The following is a 17731-nucleotide window of genomic DNA, read 5'->3' as shown; positions in this document are numbered from 1 at the left end:
AAAAATTATGAGTATAAGATAAATAGAGAAATAATTATTTGTTGAGAAATTATTATTTATTGAGAATAATTATTCTTTTCAAACAGATATCTATTAATTCAATAAATATTGTATATATTTTATATTTATGCGTATATCTGCTACTGATTAAATTCATTACAGATTGATTTACAATAATTGCTGTCAACGAATTATTTTTTCGTTATCGCTTTACACTTGCTAAAAGCCTCATCGTTTAAATATTGCGTCCCTCGTTTTTATCGACAAACGGAACCTTAACGCGATTCAAATAACATGGAATGCCAAAAACAGCAAATGTACAATATTGGCTAACATAAAAAGTATCAGCCAGGTGAGACCAGATGAGAGGGACTAGCCGGAAACACAGACTGGATTGGAGGTGGAAGAGAAGTAGCCAGGTAGAAGGTAGGGAGCGAAAGTGATCGCGTCTCCAAGAATGGGCAAGGAGCGGACCATTGCGAAAAGGTGACAGGAAGGTTCGCGGTGGGCGATAGCCAGGAGTTTCGTATCGCGAGTTGGTGCTCATCAATCTTTGTTCGATCATCTATCGATCGTGAAAAGTACGGAGAAACCGTGCGGAATGTGCCGCTATCCTCAAATGGACAAAAATGCGATGATGAAGTGCATCGTGGCATAACTGGTACCACTATTCTTGCTAGCAGGCAAAAGAGTTTGTGAAAGAGAGAGAGAGAGAGAGAGAGAGAGAGAGAGAGAGAGAGAGAGAAAGAGAGAGAAGAAAGAGACGAGAGAGAGAGAGAGACGCGTGCCACATGCTACGAACGTGCTGATGCGATGCAAGCCACTGATTCTCACCTCGCATCATGAGATAGCGAATGGAAAAAAAGATTGTTCCTTGCGCATACCTTGATGTGCATTCAGTGAGCGTGAAGCCGCGGTGACGTAAACGTCCGCACACGAATCGTCAGTCTCTGTAAATATATTTGAAAAAGTGTTCTTCTCGCGGCAGGATGACGAGGAAGCTCAGCAAGTTCTTAATACTTTTCGATAATACGAATCTACTGTATTTCCCTGGACACTTTCTGTCCGGTCGTGTTCTCATAGAGCTGGACGATGAGGCTTAGTAAGTAATATTAAGAAAAAATCAGAATGATTTATATTAATGTTTGAAGAAATTCTTTTTTCTCGCGATACGACGCTAAATCGAATCGTATCGTGTGCGTAAAAAATTAATAATGTGGGATACGTTATCGTAGCGTTTCCGGACTGCATTTCCATGTTGTGGGAGAAGGTGTAGTTCGGGTACGCAGTCAACGTGCTGAGAGAGTTTACGATAAAGAGAATTACATTGATTTTCGCATGCGATTGTTGGGCGAACCAGGTGAATTAATTCGCATAATTCAATGACTATGTAATAATTTAAATTACTAATTTTACGTTTTAAAGAATACATCTCTCTGTCTTTAAAAATAACACATGCACAATGAATTATATTTATGTTTCACCATATAATAATAGCTTAATACGAAAAATATCTTTATAATAATTTACAATTATATAATTAAATATATCTATTATTTTTAATGTATAATTAAAAATTTTTAATAACTTCATATTCTTTTTTGACGACGACCGCAAATTTCGCACAGGCGAAGGGCCGTCATTGCTATCGCCGGGAATACATAGCTTTCCCTTCAAATTGGGTTTGCCATTGGGTCTACCTTCTACTTTCCTCGGAAAGCACGGATGGGTGCAATATTATTGTAAAGCGGCTCTTCGCGAGCCAGGTGGACTTACGCATAAAAATCAACAGGTCTTCATCGTTATGAATCCGATCGACTTAAATCTGGAGCCTCCGATATTAGCGGTGAGAGTTTACGTTATTATAATGAACGAATTAACATTTGCAGATTTAATTTATTTGAATATACGTCTCGAAATTCGATATCTTTACGTCATATATTACGTTAAATATTTTCGTTTCTTAATCGATGGAAAGCAACTTGGATGAAAAATCATTATAAACAGCCAAGCTTTACGAAACCGATTAAGACCAAAGAAAGTGTTTCGCGCACGCCATTAAATGAATACCCAATTTGCATTACCATAACCGAGTTCCAAATACTGGTCATCAACCCGTGAGGAAAGCGTTGCGAATAGCCTGAAGTGCGATAAAGAATTTAAAGAGAGAGAATATATTCGATATAATATATTTAATTTATAGACATATTTAAAAATAATATTAAAAAATAATAAAATATGCGGAACGTTCTATTTGCATATGATTTGTGTTGCTGCAACGTAATAACACTCGCATAGATCGCGATGAAATCACCACCCATATTTTCCGACAGCAATACATTTGCATTTCTAGAAAATTGCGCAAGAAAAATTTTTGCGTAGGCAGAGGCAACAACATTCATTGGCAGGCATTGTTTAGTCATAAATACAGGCGTATCGTTTAGCAGTATTAGCGTTCAGTGTTTAGAAATGCATTCTGCTTTTTAAGATGTTGTTTCTGATGTCGAGTGAGCTTATTAAAAAAAAATCTATATATAAATAAGATATTTATGTAACGAACAGCAACCTGCCAGACAAGAGATCGAACAGCGTGTGGGTGTCTCTTGCGTATCGGGCGGTCCTGTATTCTGCAGAGTGAGTCTGGATCGGGGTGGATATGTACCTGGGGAAACAATCGGTATTTCTGCGACTGTCAGCAATCGCAGTAAGGTATAAACCGTAATTAATGTAGCGAATGTAATTTTGATATTTTTAATAATTTTGAGATAACGAAAGAAGGTACGAAAAATCTCTTTGAAAACTCGAATTAACAGGTGACGATGAAGTCGACTAAGGCATCGCTCACCGAAACGATACAATATTTATGTCGGGGTAAAGTGCTCGCTAGCGAGACCAGGGAGCTGGCGAGCGTTTCAAGGGGAAAAATTCGACCGGGCGAAGGCGAAGAATGGTTGAACGAACAAATGTACGTTCCTCCTTTGCCGCCGACAAATTTGCGGGGTTGTCACTTGATCAACGTACTTTATCACGTTTACGTGAGTGTTGGAAAAAATATATAATAAAAAGATTCCATCATTAGAAACGGAAGCATTCCCGCGAGGATGTTAAAATCCGCTTATAATCAATATTTCTCGCAGTTTGTCATAAGTCCCAAGAGTTTGGATAAAGAGATCAAATTACAAATACCTATCGTACTGGCTACATATCCGTTAAGGCCAGAGGGTGCACCAGCTGGTACGGCGCCATCCAAACGGGGTGCCCATTACCCATCGACGCTACCCATTTTCCGACCCTGGCTCGATGACAAAGCTTTCGAGATACAAGAATGAAAGCCGACGTATCTATTATACATATATCGAGAGTTATTATATATGTATGCGTGTTTGTGTGTGTGTGTGTGTGTGTGTGGATAAATAGTATCTTGGTTAAAGATACTAATTTTCTACGATCACAAAACTGCGCGCACATGCGCTTATAAATACTCCAATAAAAATCTTTATCGATTCTCTTATTACTAGTCACAGCAACGCTCGTGTAAAATTTTTAAGAATCGATGATGATTTTTGGAAATATTGAACTTGGTGCAAATATATATAATTGCTAAAAAAATTTAATGTACATTAAATTTTATGAATACTGACAATACGCTAACTCTATTTTCATGGAGAGAAGCAAGGATGTATAAATTGTATAATATTGTAAAAAATTATTGGCATTGGCACACAGAAATGTGCAGAAAATAAGTAACATAAAATTAAAAAAAAAAAAAAAAGAGTCAGATTAAAGTGTATTTATAAGAAAAATTTATACATATATTAATTTTTGGGAAAACCATTTAATGATAAAAAAAGCTTTTTATGCAGTAAAGAAAAACTTTTTAATTGCCCATTTCTCTTTTCAATTTCGCCAAAACCTGATCTATTGTGATTCCCGATACTATAACTACTTTTTGCCGACTTCGAGATCCCTGCACAAAATAGAAAATAAAAGTTTATCGTCATGCAGATATTAATAAAATTATCTCAAAATCATTGGATTAAATATACTTACACGGTCCAAAGATACATCGGATTTTCTCAATTCAAAAATCGAGGCTAAATATTTAACGAGTTCGGTATTTGCTTCGCCTTCCATTGGTGGAGCTGAGATTGCAATGCCTATTGCTTCGTCGGAAATATCTATGAATATTTATTTGCATCTTTTTAACAGTCATTATGTTTCTGTTAAAGAAAATCTCTTTGTTTTTTATAAAGAACAAATGAATAATCCTCTTTATAATAAAAATTCAACAAATATATAAAATTTGTTGAATAATATTTTTTATTACCGGTTACGTTGTTACATTTTGCTCCGGGTTTAGCCTGAATTTTTATCGTTACATTTCCATCTTTATTTAAGATCACAGGTCCTGTAGATCGATGCTGCAAAACAATGTATTGTATTAATAAATGAGGGCAATATCTTGGCGTGTAACAATAACGCAATCATCAATATGTAATCTTTCGTTATATCTATATTATTTTTAGAACAAAGAGAATTTGATTGGTCATGGTGTAAGTTACATATATTATTCCCTAGCGTTGTCTTGTCCAGCGTGCAAAAAGCCATAAGCCTTAAATTTAAGCAAGTTGATGGATGATCAAATGTTTACGCTTTTGGCTAAAAAATTATTTCTTTAAAAAAATATTTATAATAAACATTTTGATATTAGAAATTTTGATCTCAAATTGTTCTCAATAATATGCCATCATAAAATTAATCGATGCGTTTAGAATAGAAAGCGGCGCTAAAAATATATGATAAAAAGTGATTGATTATAGCGTCGCTTTTTATCGTCCAGTTATATACATATCGTATGTAAAAAACATTCCACCTACGCGAGGTACTTTGTCCAATTACAATTGTAACTTTCAAACTATATTGTAATGGTGAACTCTAACTGTACAGTTGGTAGAAGTGAGTCTAGTCACTTTTATACTGATACTGAGGAGTGTCAGAGATGTTAAGGTGTCTAATAGAAAATGTCACATTATTTTCGCAATAGGTGATCGTATATCCTGCAAGCAAGGAATCGGTGAGCCTTATGTTAAAACAATCACTTACATCGGCGGTCGTCCCCTTTCGTGTCTTTTCATTTTTCGTGGATTGTTTCGACATTTCACGCGTGACAGTTAAATAAATTCTACAGCCGCTTTTATTCAGTCGCGTAACCATGAATTTTCGATGTCACATTTATCGTCCGTGTTTATCTATTAAGATGGAATATACTACACACATATACAAGTTTTTATACGCCGTTTATGACTTTGGAACGTAAATTATTTCGGAGTCTCTTAACCTGAATCTTAATAGCTTTCACAGTGTGATTCTGCGCATGTGCTGCGATTATTACCAACTCAAATATAGTAATCTCTACATCCGCCCGCTATTTTCAAAAATTCACAGAAATAATACATATCATACAAAAATCACGAGTAACTATCGAGATTTGTATATCACAGATCAATATGCCGAAGAAATTCGTGGGTGAGAATAGTAAGGCGGTTGCCGCCCGAGCTAGAAAAGCGGCAGCTAAAGAAGCCGAAAATATAAAAAAAGCGATGGAAGCTGAAGATAAGGCCTGGGAAGATAATAGTAAACAGATGTTGAAAAAAAAACAAAAACAAGTACGTTTTAAAGTTATTATAAAGACACATTTATTTTATATTACTGAGAAAAAGAAGTTTAAAAAATATATATATATATATATATATTATTATTATTATTATTATTATTATTATTATATATATACAGGAAGAACTTGAAAAGAAACGTCAACAGCAATTAGAAAAAAAGGCGGAAGCTAAAGCTCTGCTTGAAAAGGAAATGGCAAATATAAAAATCGGTGGCAAACAACCAGCATCCAAAGTTACTAGAGCTGAAATTGTTGCTATCACCGAAAAACGAAATCAAGTGGCTATGATGAAGAAAGAGGAGGAGAAACCAATAGAAGAAAATTTAAATAGATTAACTTTGGAAGCTGAAACAGCTCACGGTATAGACGAAGCTATATCTATTTTAAGGTAATTATTTTCAAGACATTAGAATACAATTGATGAAGTATTTGTTCTATTAAAATTTTATCTTACGTACATAATTACAGTGGTAATTGTAGATTGAAGATTTAGTCGCAAAATCGATAATGCATATATGCAATAACGTATATAACAGTTGTATTTAATTTATTTCCTTATCTCGATCTTCATCATTTGATTTTCAGTACAAAAGATCCCGACATTGATCGACATCCGGAGAAACGGATGAAAGCAGCATATGCGACTTTCGAGGAAAAAATGATGCCGGTGATTAAAGAACAAAATCCTACTTTGAGATTGAGTCAGTTGAAACAGATACTTAGGAAAGAGTGGATAAAATCACCTGAGAATCCGCTTAATCAGAAATTATTGAATAAATGATAATGATATCAAACGATATTGATATCAACAGATGCGCTCGGTACGTACTTGCGCATATCACTGACTGATTAATTATTTAATCTCTAAATGTTAAATTTGGTTATTAAATAACAATTACACTGCAACAATATAATCAGCTGTATACAATTTTATTTGTAAAAACGAATAACTTATATTAAAAAATACTATCTATGAAATAACGATATATATAAATGATCTTTGGTCTATATGCTATTCCATAGCCTCTGTTCACAATATTTGCTAGATCACTTTGAATATAACTTTTTTTATCTGGCACGACAATGAAATAAGTTTCGAGTAAAAATTATTTAGTTTAAATATGATTCCGCGTATACATTTCATTTATGACATTTGTAGCAATAACAGTTCTCTCAGGTACATTAAAAATTCAGGTTTAAAATGAAATGAAATACATGTTGATTATTATAAAGACAAAATTTTCAAATAATTTCGTTATTTCAAGTGATCGGAACGAATGAGACATTTCGTATTATTTTATTAACACAAATTTTGGCACATTTACGAGGCCACTCGAATTGTATCAATTTATCTTTCGATGGAATTGAATCTTCTTGAAACTCATAATATTGCTGAATTCTTTTCACTTAAAATATACGCAAACTTTTTATATTATATTTAACTATTTGATAAAGTCTGTTTATCGATTCAGTCGACGCAATTTCAATATCATACAGATTTTTAGGTGATTATTTCTAGATTGAAATTATCATACAATATCACTGCCATTTCTTGTTTTTCCACAAATCTATGAAACAATGTATCATATGATTCAACTGCTGAGGGCACTCAGTCATCGGGCTATGACCAGCCATTGGAATAGCTTCAAGGAAAGCTTTCATCATTGTCTGAAAATTCGAAACAAAAAATGAATTTAATATCGTATTGTTCTGACAACAAGACAAATGGTTGATACGTAAAAAGTTTTATAAATATAATTTAATATCAGTATTGTCTACGTACGTTAATCGCGCGGATAATGATTAATCGTAATGTAAACTCACCCTTTCCATTTGACATTCCTGCACCAGTGAAACTTTATTGTCCCTTAGTCCGTGCACCAGAAGCGTCGGTGTGCATATCTTTCTGTGAAAAGCGTAGTCACCTTGAGGCCAGATCATGCCATCCAATACGTATTTCATGTGGGAAGGCCACTGTTCCATCGATTCGTGACCGCAATAAGGATGCTGGCGGCCTCGCGCGGAATATAGAATATCTCGATGAAGACCGCACATTAAAAAAGGTGCGAGAATTGCCCTCAGACAGCAGTGCCCCGCGCATTCCGTGCTCGGCGGGGCCAGAGCAGTCGGACCTCCGCCCGATATTAGCACAAGTTGATGAATATTGCTGTCATATTTACAAGCTAATGCTGTAGCGAAGCTGCATCTGAAACACAATATACACAGATATTTATTTTCTAACACAATTTATCTGGAAAAAAAAAATTAAATAAATTTTTCAACAGCAACTTACCCGTAATTATGTGCCACCAAAACGCATTTTTCCCCGGACTTGAAAGCGTAATGATGTAGAATAGCGTCCAAGTCCTTGAGTAATTTGCCGAAATGATAATCTTTAGACCGTCCGGGCGCTGAACTCATACCGTGCCCGAGCATATCGGGGGCGATGCAAGGATAACCAAGAGAAGAGAAATACTGGAGCTGATGTTCAAAGATCTCTGCCGAGGAACCGAAGCCGTGTAGAAAGACTATGGTTGGTTTTCTGTTCCTTCGAAACGTTATCGACTCGCGAAGACTTTGACGAGTATTTTCTTGTGAAGAAATATTATCGAACTCCGTCCACTCTTTCCTATAATCTTTGAGTTCGATAGGAACGGATTCCATTAATTTTATATCGAGTTTCGATCGAGTTTCGTCGTTCAGAGGCGCGCCGTTACTTTGAAATTCCAAGCGTAGTTTCTCGAAATTAGTTTCTGCGTTAATGGCATTCTCCTGATGCTCCATTTTGTCGAGACCACTTGGTAATATTTCAAGGTTGGACGAAGTTTGTACAGTCTCCTGAGAATTGATCTCAGAAATCGTTTTTCGTAAATTTTTTTCAGGATTATCCTCCACCGAGTTATTTGTTAGAGGACCTCTTCCTAATTTTTCATCGATGATTTGTAAAAGGGACTGCTCGAAACTGGGTTCTTGATCAAGTAATTGAAATTCGATCGTTTCCACGCTGTTTATTCCGGAATCCACGCAGTCTAATTTTTCCGGTGCGATGCTCTCGGTATTTCCCGGTATTCCAAAATACAAGTCAGCTGTTTCGTGAAAAACAAATTTCATATAAAAAAATTTCTTACATTGTACGGATACAATAAAAAAATATAATATTATAGTAAATAATCTTATTATCGTAAATATATTGCTTACCGCGTTTTCTTGCGGAATGATCAAAGTCTAAAGAAACTAGTTCGTCTGTGGAACCGACAAAAGCGGGATTCACATAACCCTCGCCTGCTGAAACTCTGGCCAATTGTTTCTTACATCCATTTTCTGCACTCCATTGCTCTCGCGTTTTATCTATTGAAAGATGGGAATTAATATCGATAAAAGAATCATTTTTGTCTTTCTTTCTCGAAATTTCATCTTTGGGCTTATCGGACTGCGATTTCAAATTATTTTTTGTTTGTTGCCAAGGATGTTGAGCATCAATTTTCTCCATGCCAGTAACATGTTTAACGGTGTCATCGAGTACTTCTTCCAGAAGCGTATTGATATACCTGATGGTATAATTTATAATAATTTTTATAACGATTGAATTTATTTAATAGTATACATGATGTCCCCAATTTAAATGGCAAAACTTTAGGAGCGTGTAGAGGATCGAAAAGCTAAGACAGAAAGTCCTTTAGAGGTTTGCTCGTTTTTGCTCCATTTTGGAGAAAATCACAAAAAAAGAAATAAAACAAGTTTTCGTTTTTTTTTTACTTATTTATTTACATTTTATTTATGTTATCGTCTATTTATTGCAGATATTGTTCAAAATGTTGCCCTCTTGCAGCAATGCAAGCATTACATCTAGCACTGACCTCATTAATTGCAGCTAGACATTGTTCTAGTGATATTTGGTACACTGCATCTATGATTCGGTCTCTTAACTGCTCTCTTGAATTGATTGGCACCGTAAAGTGTGTACATATGTAAGGAATCTTGAAGCAGGAAATTTATTCGGTGCCAATCAACTCAAGAGAGCAACTGACAATGAGAGATTGAATTTTTGCGATTTTCTCTAAAATGGAAGAAAAACGAGCAAATTTCTAAAGCACTTCTTGTCTTAGTTTTTCGGTCCCCACACGCTCTTGAAGTTTTGCCATTTAAATTGGGGACACCCTGTATATAAGAGAGAAAGAAATGAGAGAATTTTATTCATATGATATTACATTACTGTGAAGATGTTTATATTTGTGAAGGTGATAAAATCTCTCGTACTTTCTTATTCTTATTTATGTTTCCTACTGGATCGATAAACTTACCTTTCTAAATCTTTAACGATTTGTTGTTTCGCATTTTGTTCGAACTGGCGATCCGTTAGTATCGAAGGCATCGTCGTCTCGTTCGCCTTATTTATGCGATCAGCGATCGCGTTATCCCGCAATTTTTGTAGATTCACCGAAACTTTTTGCTCCAGTTCCTCGATATCGCGCGCGTTCTTCTCGCCCTCGCAAAGGCTCGTTCGGATGCGATTCAGTTCCGCGGATATGATTCGCTCCTCGGTCGTGCTCAACGCGCCATTTGACTGGCGGAAAGAGCATCTGCAGTTACCGGATGGATGCGGCCTCCTGGTCCATCGGGTGAAAAAATTGTCGTTGATTGATTCTGGCCGGTCGATCGTCGTGCTCTCGTAATACCAGCCGCTCTTCAGGGACGGCTTGAGAACGCGCAGGGTACGTCGCGGTGCCACGATGAAGAAGTCGCAATCGGGCAGCTCGATTCTTCCGGGACTAACTCGACTCCGATTCCACCAACACTCGAAAATCTTGCCGTACCAAGGAGACGACCCCGTTGGAGGCGAGGGAGTCTCCTCTACTTTCGTTGCCATTGTCTCTTCTTCGGGATAGCCGAATCATAAATACATCAGAATAGCCGATTCTTAAACATCGAATGCGGAATATACGCCATAGCATCGGCATATATTTTCTAATTCGTTGTCTATAAAATGAAATATTTAAATATAATATTAGTGATCTATTTTATGCATGTATATATAATCTTGATTTTATTTATTTTAAGAGTTGAAAAACTGATACATATTTTTCTTGTAATTAATTGCTCGCGAGTATACGTAATAATTGTATCTTTATTCAATATAATTTATGCGATTTTAAAAATATTTATATTCAACACTCCAATTAATTGATATCAGTTAAGTAGTTATTATTAATAGATGTAGTTTCTGTTAGTTTTAAATGCCACTCGATACGATCGGTTTCCTTCAAATCGCTAGTGTTATAATTATAAACTGACGGATGTTTATTGCGCAAACATCGACTTTCTCGACTTCTAACACTCTTCATACATTCTATGTACTCAAGCAATCAGATTTCCCCGCGAAAAACGAAAGTGTTGTTTTCTACGCTCGAATAATTCGAAATAGCTTTGGAAGAATATTTTTTTCCGGACGCGATACTCTTATCTAAAATTAACGCAAATTAGCATTTATTTTTAAGAAAGAACGTACGTTATATATTTTTACATCAACATAAATTTGAATAAAATATATAGGTAAAAATCTAGACTGTTGGGAATTCAACCGAATAATGCAATAATTGATTGTACGTTCTTTTACAGCGATATAAATATAGCTTATCTAACGGAACGATCTTTCATTTAATCGCACCAGGAAAAGCATAACATTAGAGCGTATAATGTGAATGTATAATTCGATGATTTCACTTTTTTTTCCGTAGAAATATATGCTATACTGGATGCGTTCATCGACGATGTTATTCTTAAAGCTTTATAGACATAACAGTGAATAAAGCGAGTAACGAGAGTATCATCAGTTTAAAGCATGTTAATTCAGCTAGATTGGGCGAATTATCTACGTAGGGGGGGGGGGGAGGGGCGGGGGAGATGAATGAACGTATATAATATTATATAGATACATGCAGAATTTTTTACTGTCATTCCTTCGGGATTTTCAATGCTTAATACATATTTAGACCTCGTTAAATTTTGACGTGACAGTCTCATTTAAAAGATACCGTGTCAATCTTTTTCACGAAACTGCCATCAGAAAAGATATACTTACGACAAGTCCTTCACGGATATGTATCGGCGCGATACGTATTACCGTCTCTTTAGATCCAACAACTACATTAGACTTACAGAGTGCTTACAGGGCAAAAATACTAATTACCTTCCTCAAGCGAGCGATATACACATAGGATGCATAATAACATCGGGGGACATGAATGCACTGGTTTAACGAATGACAACATCTATTTCAGGACGCGCACTATGGATATGTTAACAGTAGCACAATATTGACGTACGCAACGTTCGCCTCAATTGTCGTCGAAATCTTCGCGAAGGTTTAGCAACCGCGTTCCAACGACATAACGCGCCCAACGTATGCAATCGGTCGCGTGTCGACGGCCACTGTGTTTTCGTCGAGGAGCGTACGCGATGACGATACGTCAGGACGACGCGGACGTCGTTCATCGGAGCACGCTGTCGAACGGACTCGCGCCGAATGGTACCACCGCGGCGGAGCGTGCATTTTTCTTTTTTCTTTTTTTTTTTTCGTAGGCGTCTCTCAGCCGACAAATTAAGACGGGAAAATTGAGGACGATTAATACTCGAGGCGTGCAGCACGTTGGCTCACGGCGGCCATTGTACGTCTCTCGGGTACACACGGATGGGCTTAGCAAGAGAGAAAGAAAGAGAGAGAGAGAGAGAGAGAGAGGAAGAGTGAGACCGGTGGTACCCCTACCATCGAGAAATCGCTTGTATACAGGGCGTTTAGAAAGTCCGCATCGGCTTTACCTACCTACTTTGGTTTGCTTGTAATCATCATATTATAAACGGAATTTCTCCTCAAAATATACCATGTGTTCGTATAAGCAACGCCATTTCTTTGCAAAAGTGAAAGTTATAAACGACACTGTACATCTGCGTCATTTAATAATATCATAAAAGATCCACAATATAATTAAAGATTCAAGTATTAAAGATCTCTCTCTCTCTCTCTCTCTCTCTCTCTCTCTCTCTCTCTCTAATTCGTATTTTGACGCCACCCTTTGATGTTATCCCTTTCGGGAACGATTATATTTAAGTAGACTGATAGCGGTACTCTCCCTTGAATGGAAATCGCCATGACCGGAAGAAACTTTATAAATCGCGAACGTACGTGGACACAAGCGTGAAAGATTTTATAATTGTCTGACCTATTAAAGCGATTCGTGATGATTGCCACGGGAAGGGGAAGGGGAGTTACCAGTAAATAACAGTACTAAATAGTAGAACGAAAAAACGGATCGACTATCTGAAAAAAGATCTAATTAATAATGCAATTAACTGTAAGTAATAATAAAAATTGCTTTCTATAGAGAATAGAGATAAATCGAAATTTTATAAAAGTGTATTTATATCTGAACAACTATGTTATCGATGATTAGCGCAAATAAAGGAAATGATAGCGCATTTCCTGATCTATAACCCAGAAGATCGCGATAAGAACTAGTGTCACTGACTTAATGAAAATAATGATTTTATCATTCAGTTTATAAGAAGAGAGAAAAATCGATTGTCTCGAATTTAAAATATTAAATTAAAAGCTTCAAGTATCCCGATTGATGCTACATTTTCAAGATATTTAGCTTCGTTCATAAAATGAATAATTTATCGCGAACAACGAGACTTGTTCATATCCAACTAGCCAATGTAATTTCTCTCAGCGTGTAACGAGAAAAAAATTCACGCGGTAGTATGCATACGCAGGATGCGATAATGACACTTTTTTGAATAAATGTGTTTGCGGAACAAACGAGAGATAACACTCCATGTATATTACAAGAAAGAAAGCTACAAGTAGTAAACTTGAGATGTTTTAACAAATGAGTTGCTAAAAATAGAGGAGAAGCGTTAAAAGATAATTTATCCTTAAGCATCAAATCGATATCAAATATCATTCTCGTATTACATAATTTTCTTTGTATCGTTAAACGTTTAATTCGATTGCGTGCATCTTCGATCATATCGCGAATATATAATATCGTAAATCTGGAGAGGTTGAGCGGCTGATTAATTATCATTATAAGAAGATGTGCTGACATTTTGCATTCTCTGTCTTCGTTACGCCGCGAGTACAGCCCGCTGCATACAAGTGCGCGTATGATCGCGGGTTTCGAAGAAGCTCCATGGCGGAGGACGCCGATAAGCAGTGCAAATTTGACGTTGCACTCCAACGTTGTCAGGAGATAGATAACAATTTACGCGTTAATATATTAGCCGTACATGCGACGACGTATCTTTACGAGAGTGCATGCGACGCAAACACGCCTCCAACTAAGACTTTGACAGCGCAAACTCTTCGATGGTCATTAACCCTGCCGCCCCGGTAAGCGGTTTAAGGTATAAAGGGTTGCGTCGCTCATCCCGTCCGATTACTTTTGTTGAGAAATCTCGACGCTATGGAAGTGACGCATTTGCTCGTCGTGTATCTTCTCGCTGCTCTAAGCGCGCATGCATCGCACGGAAACGTCGAAGCTGGGGTCACCGAACAAGAAGGCATCACCGAGAATCACCAGAAGGTGCATGACGAATGTCGGAATCCGGATTACAAGAAATATCTCAAGTGTTTAATGAGGCCGAAGAGGCATCATCATAACGGCCACGGAGACGAGCTGTCGGAAAATGGTAGATTCAAACGTTATAACAATCGAGATAAACACACAGGAATTCGCGTGTCTGCTTGGAAGTCTACGTTCAAACGTATTACGCAACTACATCTGTTATACACGATCATTTAGACGGATAGACGATCGAATTAAATTTAAATTACTGGATCTCTTATAACATAACACACATGTAATTGCGCAATATGCTTGATTAACGCGACTCTTGTTCAACGGACGAATACAAGAAGTATTTCGCGACGATCTTTATCCTTATATGATTAATTATTCTTCAATTATCTATGTAAATTATGTTATTTTATCCGCGTATGAAACATATTATGGTTGTAAACGACAATAAAATTTCGCAGATCCTACTCATTGTTTGGAAGGGTGTCTAAAAAAATGCGACCACCATTCGGAACATGACGAGTGCGAGAAGAAATGCAGTTATTGCACGAAAAGAACCAAGCACAGGCATCAGATCATTACGGAGTACGAGACGGAATGCGTATCGGGAAATTGCGGTCCGGCCAATGACGGTCTAAGGACTACCAATATAACAACGAATATCGACATCAATAATATCATTAATACTTTTAGCAACGCTACTAAAAACGGTGCACTTGATACATCTATTACTCCTAGTACGACTGTTAGGCCTGGTAGGCCTGATAGGCCTGGTAGGCCCGATATAGTCGGAGGTAATCATGAAAATGGCGATAATGGAGATAACGGTGAGAATGGAATAACGGATAAACCAGGATACTGCTGTCGTGAGTCAAGATCTTTAATTAATATAGGATTTAATTCTTGTAAATGCGATTTAAGATGATAGGATGCGTCTCGATAAAATCAGTCGATTCAGGCTCGTCTTTAATTTACAGCACCTGTAGCACCTGTAGCACCTCGCTTCCCATCGATTCCTATAATACCTCAAATTTCGTTGGTACCACAGATCACGTACGGTGTAGGATTCGGAGCTGCAGGCGGATGCGCGCAAAATCAATGGCTCTGCATCCAAACAGGCGGCATTAAGGAAGTGCAGGTAGACGTATCGTATCGAATCTGAAACATCCTGCGTATATTAAAACACAATATACAATCGTAATATTTTTTTAAATATACAGCCTGACTGCTCCGGATGCGGCAATCCCATCTTACGCTACAGATGCGATGTAAGTTGTTACACAACGTACGCCGGCGCGGCGACTAAAATTAAATCGCCTTGTAATAGTCCGGAATGCATTGGGGGTGAGAGTCCGTCATTATAATCGATCTGAATTTTAAACAATATCTCGTTTCTTTTTTTCGTTTGCAACAGATACTTTTGATTTTTAAACTACTCTGTTATTATTTATACTATATCTTTAAAAGAATATTTCTTCACACTATATATATTTCTCTTTTATTATATTATTTATCTATACAGTATTACGAATGCAGTAATACTATTCTGTCTTTTAGGTTCCATATAATTTTATTGGATTCGTTGAAAGCAGTCGCAATGTGAATGAAACATCATCATTAATTGTTCGAGTTTTTTATATTTGTGCATCAATATCTTGATAAAAGATTGCTTGTAAGTAACCATAGAATGTAGCTCTAGATTTCCCAAGTAATCCCCTACTGTAACGATCAGGGTTTCCTAAGATTAGTTTACGAAATAAAGGCAATGTTACTTTTCTTTTGCAAAGACCTTGTCTTAATAACTGCGTTTAAATATGGAAATTCATCATTGGTCGTCAGTTTTCAAGAGATATAGAAGAGTGTATATATCGATGAGCGACCACGTACGTACGGTTGCCGATCGCCTGGCGCATTGCGAGAAAGCTTTATCAGAATTTTCATCAAATTTATTAGGGGAATAGATTAGATTATTTCCTATTCTTAATGAAAATATAGATACATGAAATTGGAAAATCTTTTATATTATATTTTGAAAAAATTTTGATTATATTTTGATTATATCATGAAAAAAAAAAAATACGTTCACTATATAATTTCGATGTATGACTATAAATAGCATTAGAATGTAACGTGTAGCGTAAGCGAACGAATGATCGAACTGAGACCACAAACGGGATTGCCTTATATCTTGCATTTATACCGTTTATAAGGCATAACGCATTGACAGCCATCTGGTCGTCGGCATCGACCGCGTCGACCGCGTCGCGTGGACAAGCGATGTGTTCTCGAATCCCCATGCGAGCGCGAGAAGAGTTTGTCAAACGTCAAGGTAGAAACAGGTGCTGGAGAGCTGCGATATTCAGGTGCACTGTGACGAAAGAGTGGGACATGACAACGTTTACGAGAAAGCTGAGTCAAATTAACGGAATCATTCTTTATTTGCGTCAAACAAGACTAAAATGTCAAAAAGGATCTTACCCGAGATGATTAATACGATATGAGAATGAAAAAAAGATCGAAATATAGCGTTTCGTATCTCTTTGTAAAAGATGATTTTCTCGTCAGAATATTTTGAGCAAAGCATATGATATGTAATTAACAAGTAATACGATTAATTAAATTAATCATAATTAAATTAAATAAAATTTAATTTAATTTTTCACCGTCCTTTTTACGATCAGCTAAAGTAATTCTTGTTTACGATAGTTACTTCATCATTTTATGCATTTGCACATTTACCTATGTACTTTGAGAAGAAATTTCAGCGTGAATCTTCGAGCTGCCGAAGCAAAAAATGCAATCATGAACCTGTTACGTTTCGCAATGCACCGATGAGATTAGATAGCGAAAGTGTTTGTAGCATCTTAAGCAGGCGCAGCGTGGGAATAGCAACTTGTTTCTCCTACTCCCATCTTTCTCTCAATTATAAGGTGTGGATGGATCCCTTCTACGACAGTTAAGTGCGTCGTTTGCGCGGTTCTTGCCATATTCCGCGGATAATAGCGAGAGTAAAAATTAAGCTGATATATTCGAGAAAAAAAATAGAAATATCAATTAATGCTGTTTTAGCGTGCAATAAATGTAGTCAGTATTTTTACATCTGATGCGTAAAAATACCGGATGTTTTAATATACGAGAAGTTGTAATAGAAAGATAAATATAAAAATTAGAAGCATTTTTTGTTATTATAAAATCAATTTTCTAAGAATGAAAGATCAAATGTAGCATACACATTTTGGGGAGAAAGAGAGATGGAGAAAGAAAAGATACGAATGCAAAAAACGATTAAAAATATCTCATATTTACGGTCTTATACAATTTATTATAATGCTGTACATCCCGAAGGGCGCGTTTACGGATCGACCTTAGAAACGTCATATCGAAGATACCCGGAAGTAATATCTTGCGAAAGGATATTTCGCACGAGTCTCGTGTAAGCGCAATATTTTACCGCCACAACACGTCGATAGTTATGTACCTG

General features: G+C 36.6%; 5 protein-coding genes across 10 annotated transcripts; 3 read left to right on the top strand and 2 right to left on the bottom strand.

The window, feature by feature from the left end:
* Positions 1-375: 375 nt before the first annotated feature.
* On the top strand, positions 376-4622 carry Vdup1 (arrestin family protein Vdup1). Its single transcript, XM_070308573.1, has 6 exons — positions 376-1102; positions 1236-1360; positions 1629-1846; positions 2563-2709; positions 2814-3035; positions 3138-4622. Exons 1-6 carry the CDS (start codon positions 990-992, stop codon positions 3327-3329), a joined length of 1017 nt encoding a protein of 338 aa, XP_070164674.1. The 5' UTR covers positions 376-989; the 3' UTR covers positions 3330-4622.
* On the bottom strand, positions 3836-5360 carry LOC138940060 (UPF0235 protein C15orf40 homolog). Its single transcript, XM_070308575.1, has 4 exons — positions 5104-5360; positions 4328-4421; positions 4051-4178; positions 3836-3967 (listed from the first exon to the last, which is right to left on the bottom strand). The coding sequence occupies exons 1-4, from the start codon at positions 5212-5214 to the stop codon at positions 3878-3880; spliced, it is 423 nt and encodes a 140-aa protein (XP_070164676.1). The 5' UTR covers positions 5215-5360; the 3' UTR covers positions 3836-3877.
* Positions 4965-6646, top strand: LOC138940059 (coiled-coil domain-containing protein 124). The gene is made up of 4 exons (XM_070308574.1): positions 4965-5074; positions 5502-5666; positions 5794-6062; positions 6260-6646. The coding sequence occupies exons 2-4, from the start codon at positions 5508-5510 to the stop codon at positions 6453-6455; spliced, it is 624 nt and encodes a 207-aa protein (XP_070164675.1). The 5' UTR covers positions 4965-5074; positions 5502-5507; the 3' UTR covers positions 6456-6646.
* LOC138940056 (uncharacterized) lies at positions 6589-12329 on the bottom strand. Of its 3 annotated transcripts, none has more exons than XM_070308571.1 (6): positions 11754-12329; positions 9976-10651; positions 8873-9222; positions 7968-8760; positions 7499-7880; positions 6589-7342 (listed from the first exon to the last, which is right to left on the bottom strand). In XM_070308571.1, exons 2-6 carry the CDS (start codon positions 10539-10541, stop codon positions 7214-7216), a joined length of 2220 nt encoding a protein of 739 aa, XP_070164672.1. In that variant the 5' UTR covers positions 10542-10651; positions 11754-12329; the 3' UTR covers positions 6589-7213. The 3 variants fall into 3 exon arrangements, with proteins under 3 accessions (XP_070164672.1, XP_070164671.1, XP_070164673.1); XM_070308570.1 differs by having other exon boundaries at positions 11862-12329; XM_070308572.1 differs by having other exon boundaries at positions 11998-12329.
* Positions 12330-13790: 1461 nt separating this feature from the next.
* LOC138940106 (uncharacterized) lies at positions 13791-16845 on the top strand. Of its 4 annotated transcripts, none has more exons than XM_070308647.1 (6): positions 13791-14362; positions 14712-15116; positions 15228-15388; positions 15471-15518; positions 15808-15922; positions 16478-16845. In XM_070308647.1, the coding sequence occupies exons 1-5, from the start codon at positions 14137-14139 to the stop codon at positions 15907-15909; spliced, it is 942 nt and encodes a 313-aa protein (XP_070164748.1). In that variant the 5' UTR covers positions 13791-14136; the 3' UTR covers positions 15910-15922; positions 16478-16845. The 4 variants fall into 4 exon arrangements, with proteins under 4 accessions (XP_070164748.1, XP_070164747.1, XP_070164746.1 ...); XM_070308646.1 differs by having other exon boundaries at positions 16461-16845; XM_070308645.1 differs by lacking the exon at positions 16478-16845 and having other exon boundaries at positions 13792-14362; positions 15808-16036.
* Positions 16846-17731: the final 886 nt, after the last annotated feature.

This window comes from Polyergus mexicanus, unplaced genomic scaffold, assembly GCF_030449975.1.
Source record: "Polyergus mexicanus isolate NDT 795.1 unplaced genomic scaffold, iyPolMexi1.0 SCAF_16, whole genome shotgun sequence".
NCBI lineage: Eukaryota > Metazoa > Arthropoda > Insecta > Hymenoptera > Formicidae > Polyergus > Polyergus mexicanus.
Note: the sequence above shows the minus strand (reverse complement) of the source record. Positions and strands in the feature narration are given on the sequence as shown.

What these genes read in the sequence shown, in the direction of transcription:
- Vdup1 (XM_070308573.1), top strand. Translation starts at nt 990, where the DNA reads ATGACGAGGAAGCTCAGCAAGTTCTTAATACTTTTCGATAATACGAAT. An exon ending in GAGCTGGACGATGAGGCTTA is followed by an intron (nt 1,103 to 1,235) that starts GTAAGTAATATT and finishes ACGTTATCGTAG; the next exon opens with CGTTTCCGGACTGCATTTCC. An exon ending in CTGTCAGCAATCGCAGTAAG is followed by an intron (nt 2,710 to 2,813) that starts GTATAAACCGTA and finishes TCGAATTAACAG; the next exon opens with GTGACGATGAAGTCGACTAA.
- LOC138940060 (XM_070308575.1), bottom strand. Translation starts at nt 5,214, where the DNA reads ATGGTTACGCGACTGAATAAAAGCGGCTGTAGAATTTATTTAACTGTC. An exon ending in AAAATGTAACAACGTAACCG is followed by an intron (nt 4,179 to 4,327) that starts GTAATAAAAAAT and finishes AAATATTCATAG; the next exon opens with ATATTTCCGACGAAGCAATA. An exon ending in CCGATGTATCTTTGGACCGT is followed by an intron (nt 3,968 to 4,050) that starts GTAAGTATATTT and finishes TATTTTGTGCAG; the next exon opens with GGATCTCGAAGTCGGCAAAA.
- LOC138940059 (XM_070308574.1), top strand. Translation starts at nt 5,508, where the DNA reads ATGCCGAAGAAATTCGTGGGTGAGAATAGTAAGGCGGTTGCCGCCCGA. An exon ending in TGAAAAAAAAACAAAAACAA is followed by an intron (nt 5,667 to 5,793) that starts GTACGTTTTAAA and finishes ATATATATACAG; the next exon opens with GAAGAACTTGAAAAGAAACG. An exon ending in GAAGCTATATCTATTTTAAG is followed by an intron (nt 6,063 to 6,259) that starts GTAATTATTTTC and finishes TTTGATTTTCAG; the next exon opens with TACAAAAGATCCCGACATTG.
- LOC138940056 (XM_070308571.1), bottom strand. Translation starts at nt 10,541, where the DNA reads ATGGCAACGAAAGTAGAGGAGACTCCCTCGCCTCCAACGGGGTCGTCT. An exon ending in TCATTCCGCAAGAAAACGCG is followed by an intron (nt 8,761 to 8,872) that starts GTAAGCAATATA and finishes TTCACGAAACAG; the next exon opens with CTGACTTGTATTTTGGAATA. An exon ending in AGGAATGTCAAATGGAAAGG is followed by an intron (nt 7,343 to 7,498) that starts GTGAGTTTACAT and finishes TCGAATTTTCAG; the next exon opens with ACAATGATGAAAGCTTTCCT.
- LOC138940106 (XM_070308647.1), top strand. Translation starts at nt 14,137, where the DNA reads ATGGAAGTGACGCATTTGCTCGTCGTGTATCTTCTCGCTGCTCTAAGC. An exon ending in GCGGCATTAAGGAAGTGCAG is followed by an intron (nt 15,389 to 15,470) that starts GTAGACGTATCG and finishes TTAAATATACAG; the next exon opens with CCTGACTGCTCCGGATGCGG. An exon ending in TCTTACGCTACAGATGCGAT is followed by an intron (nt 15,519 to 15,807) that starts GTAAGTTGTTAC and finishes TCTGTCTTTTAG; the next exon opens with GTTCCATATAATTTTATTGG.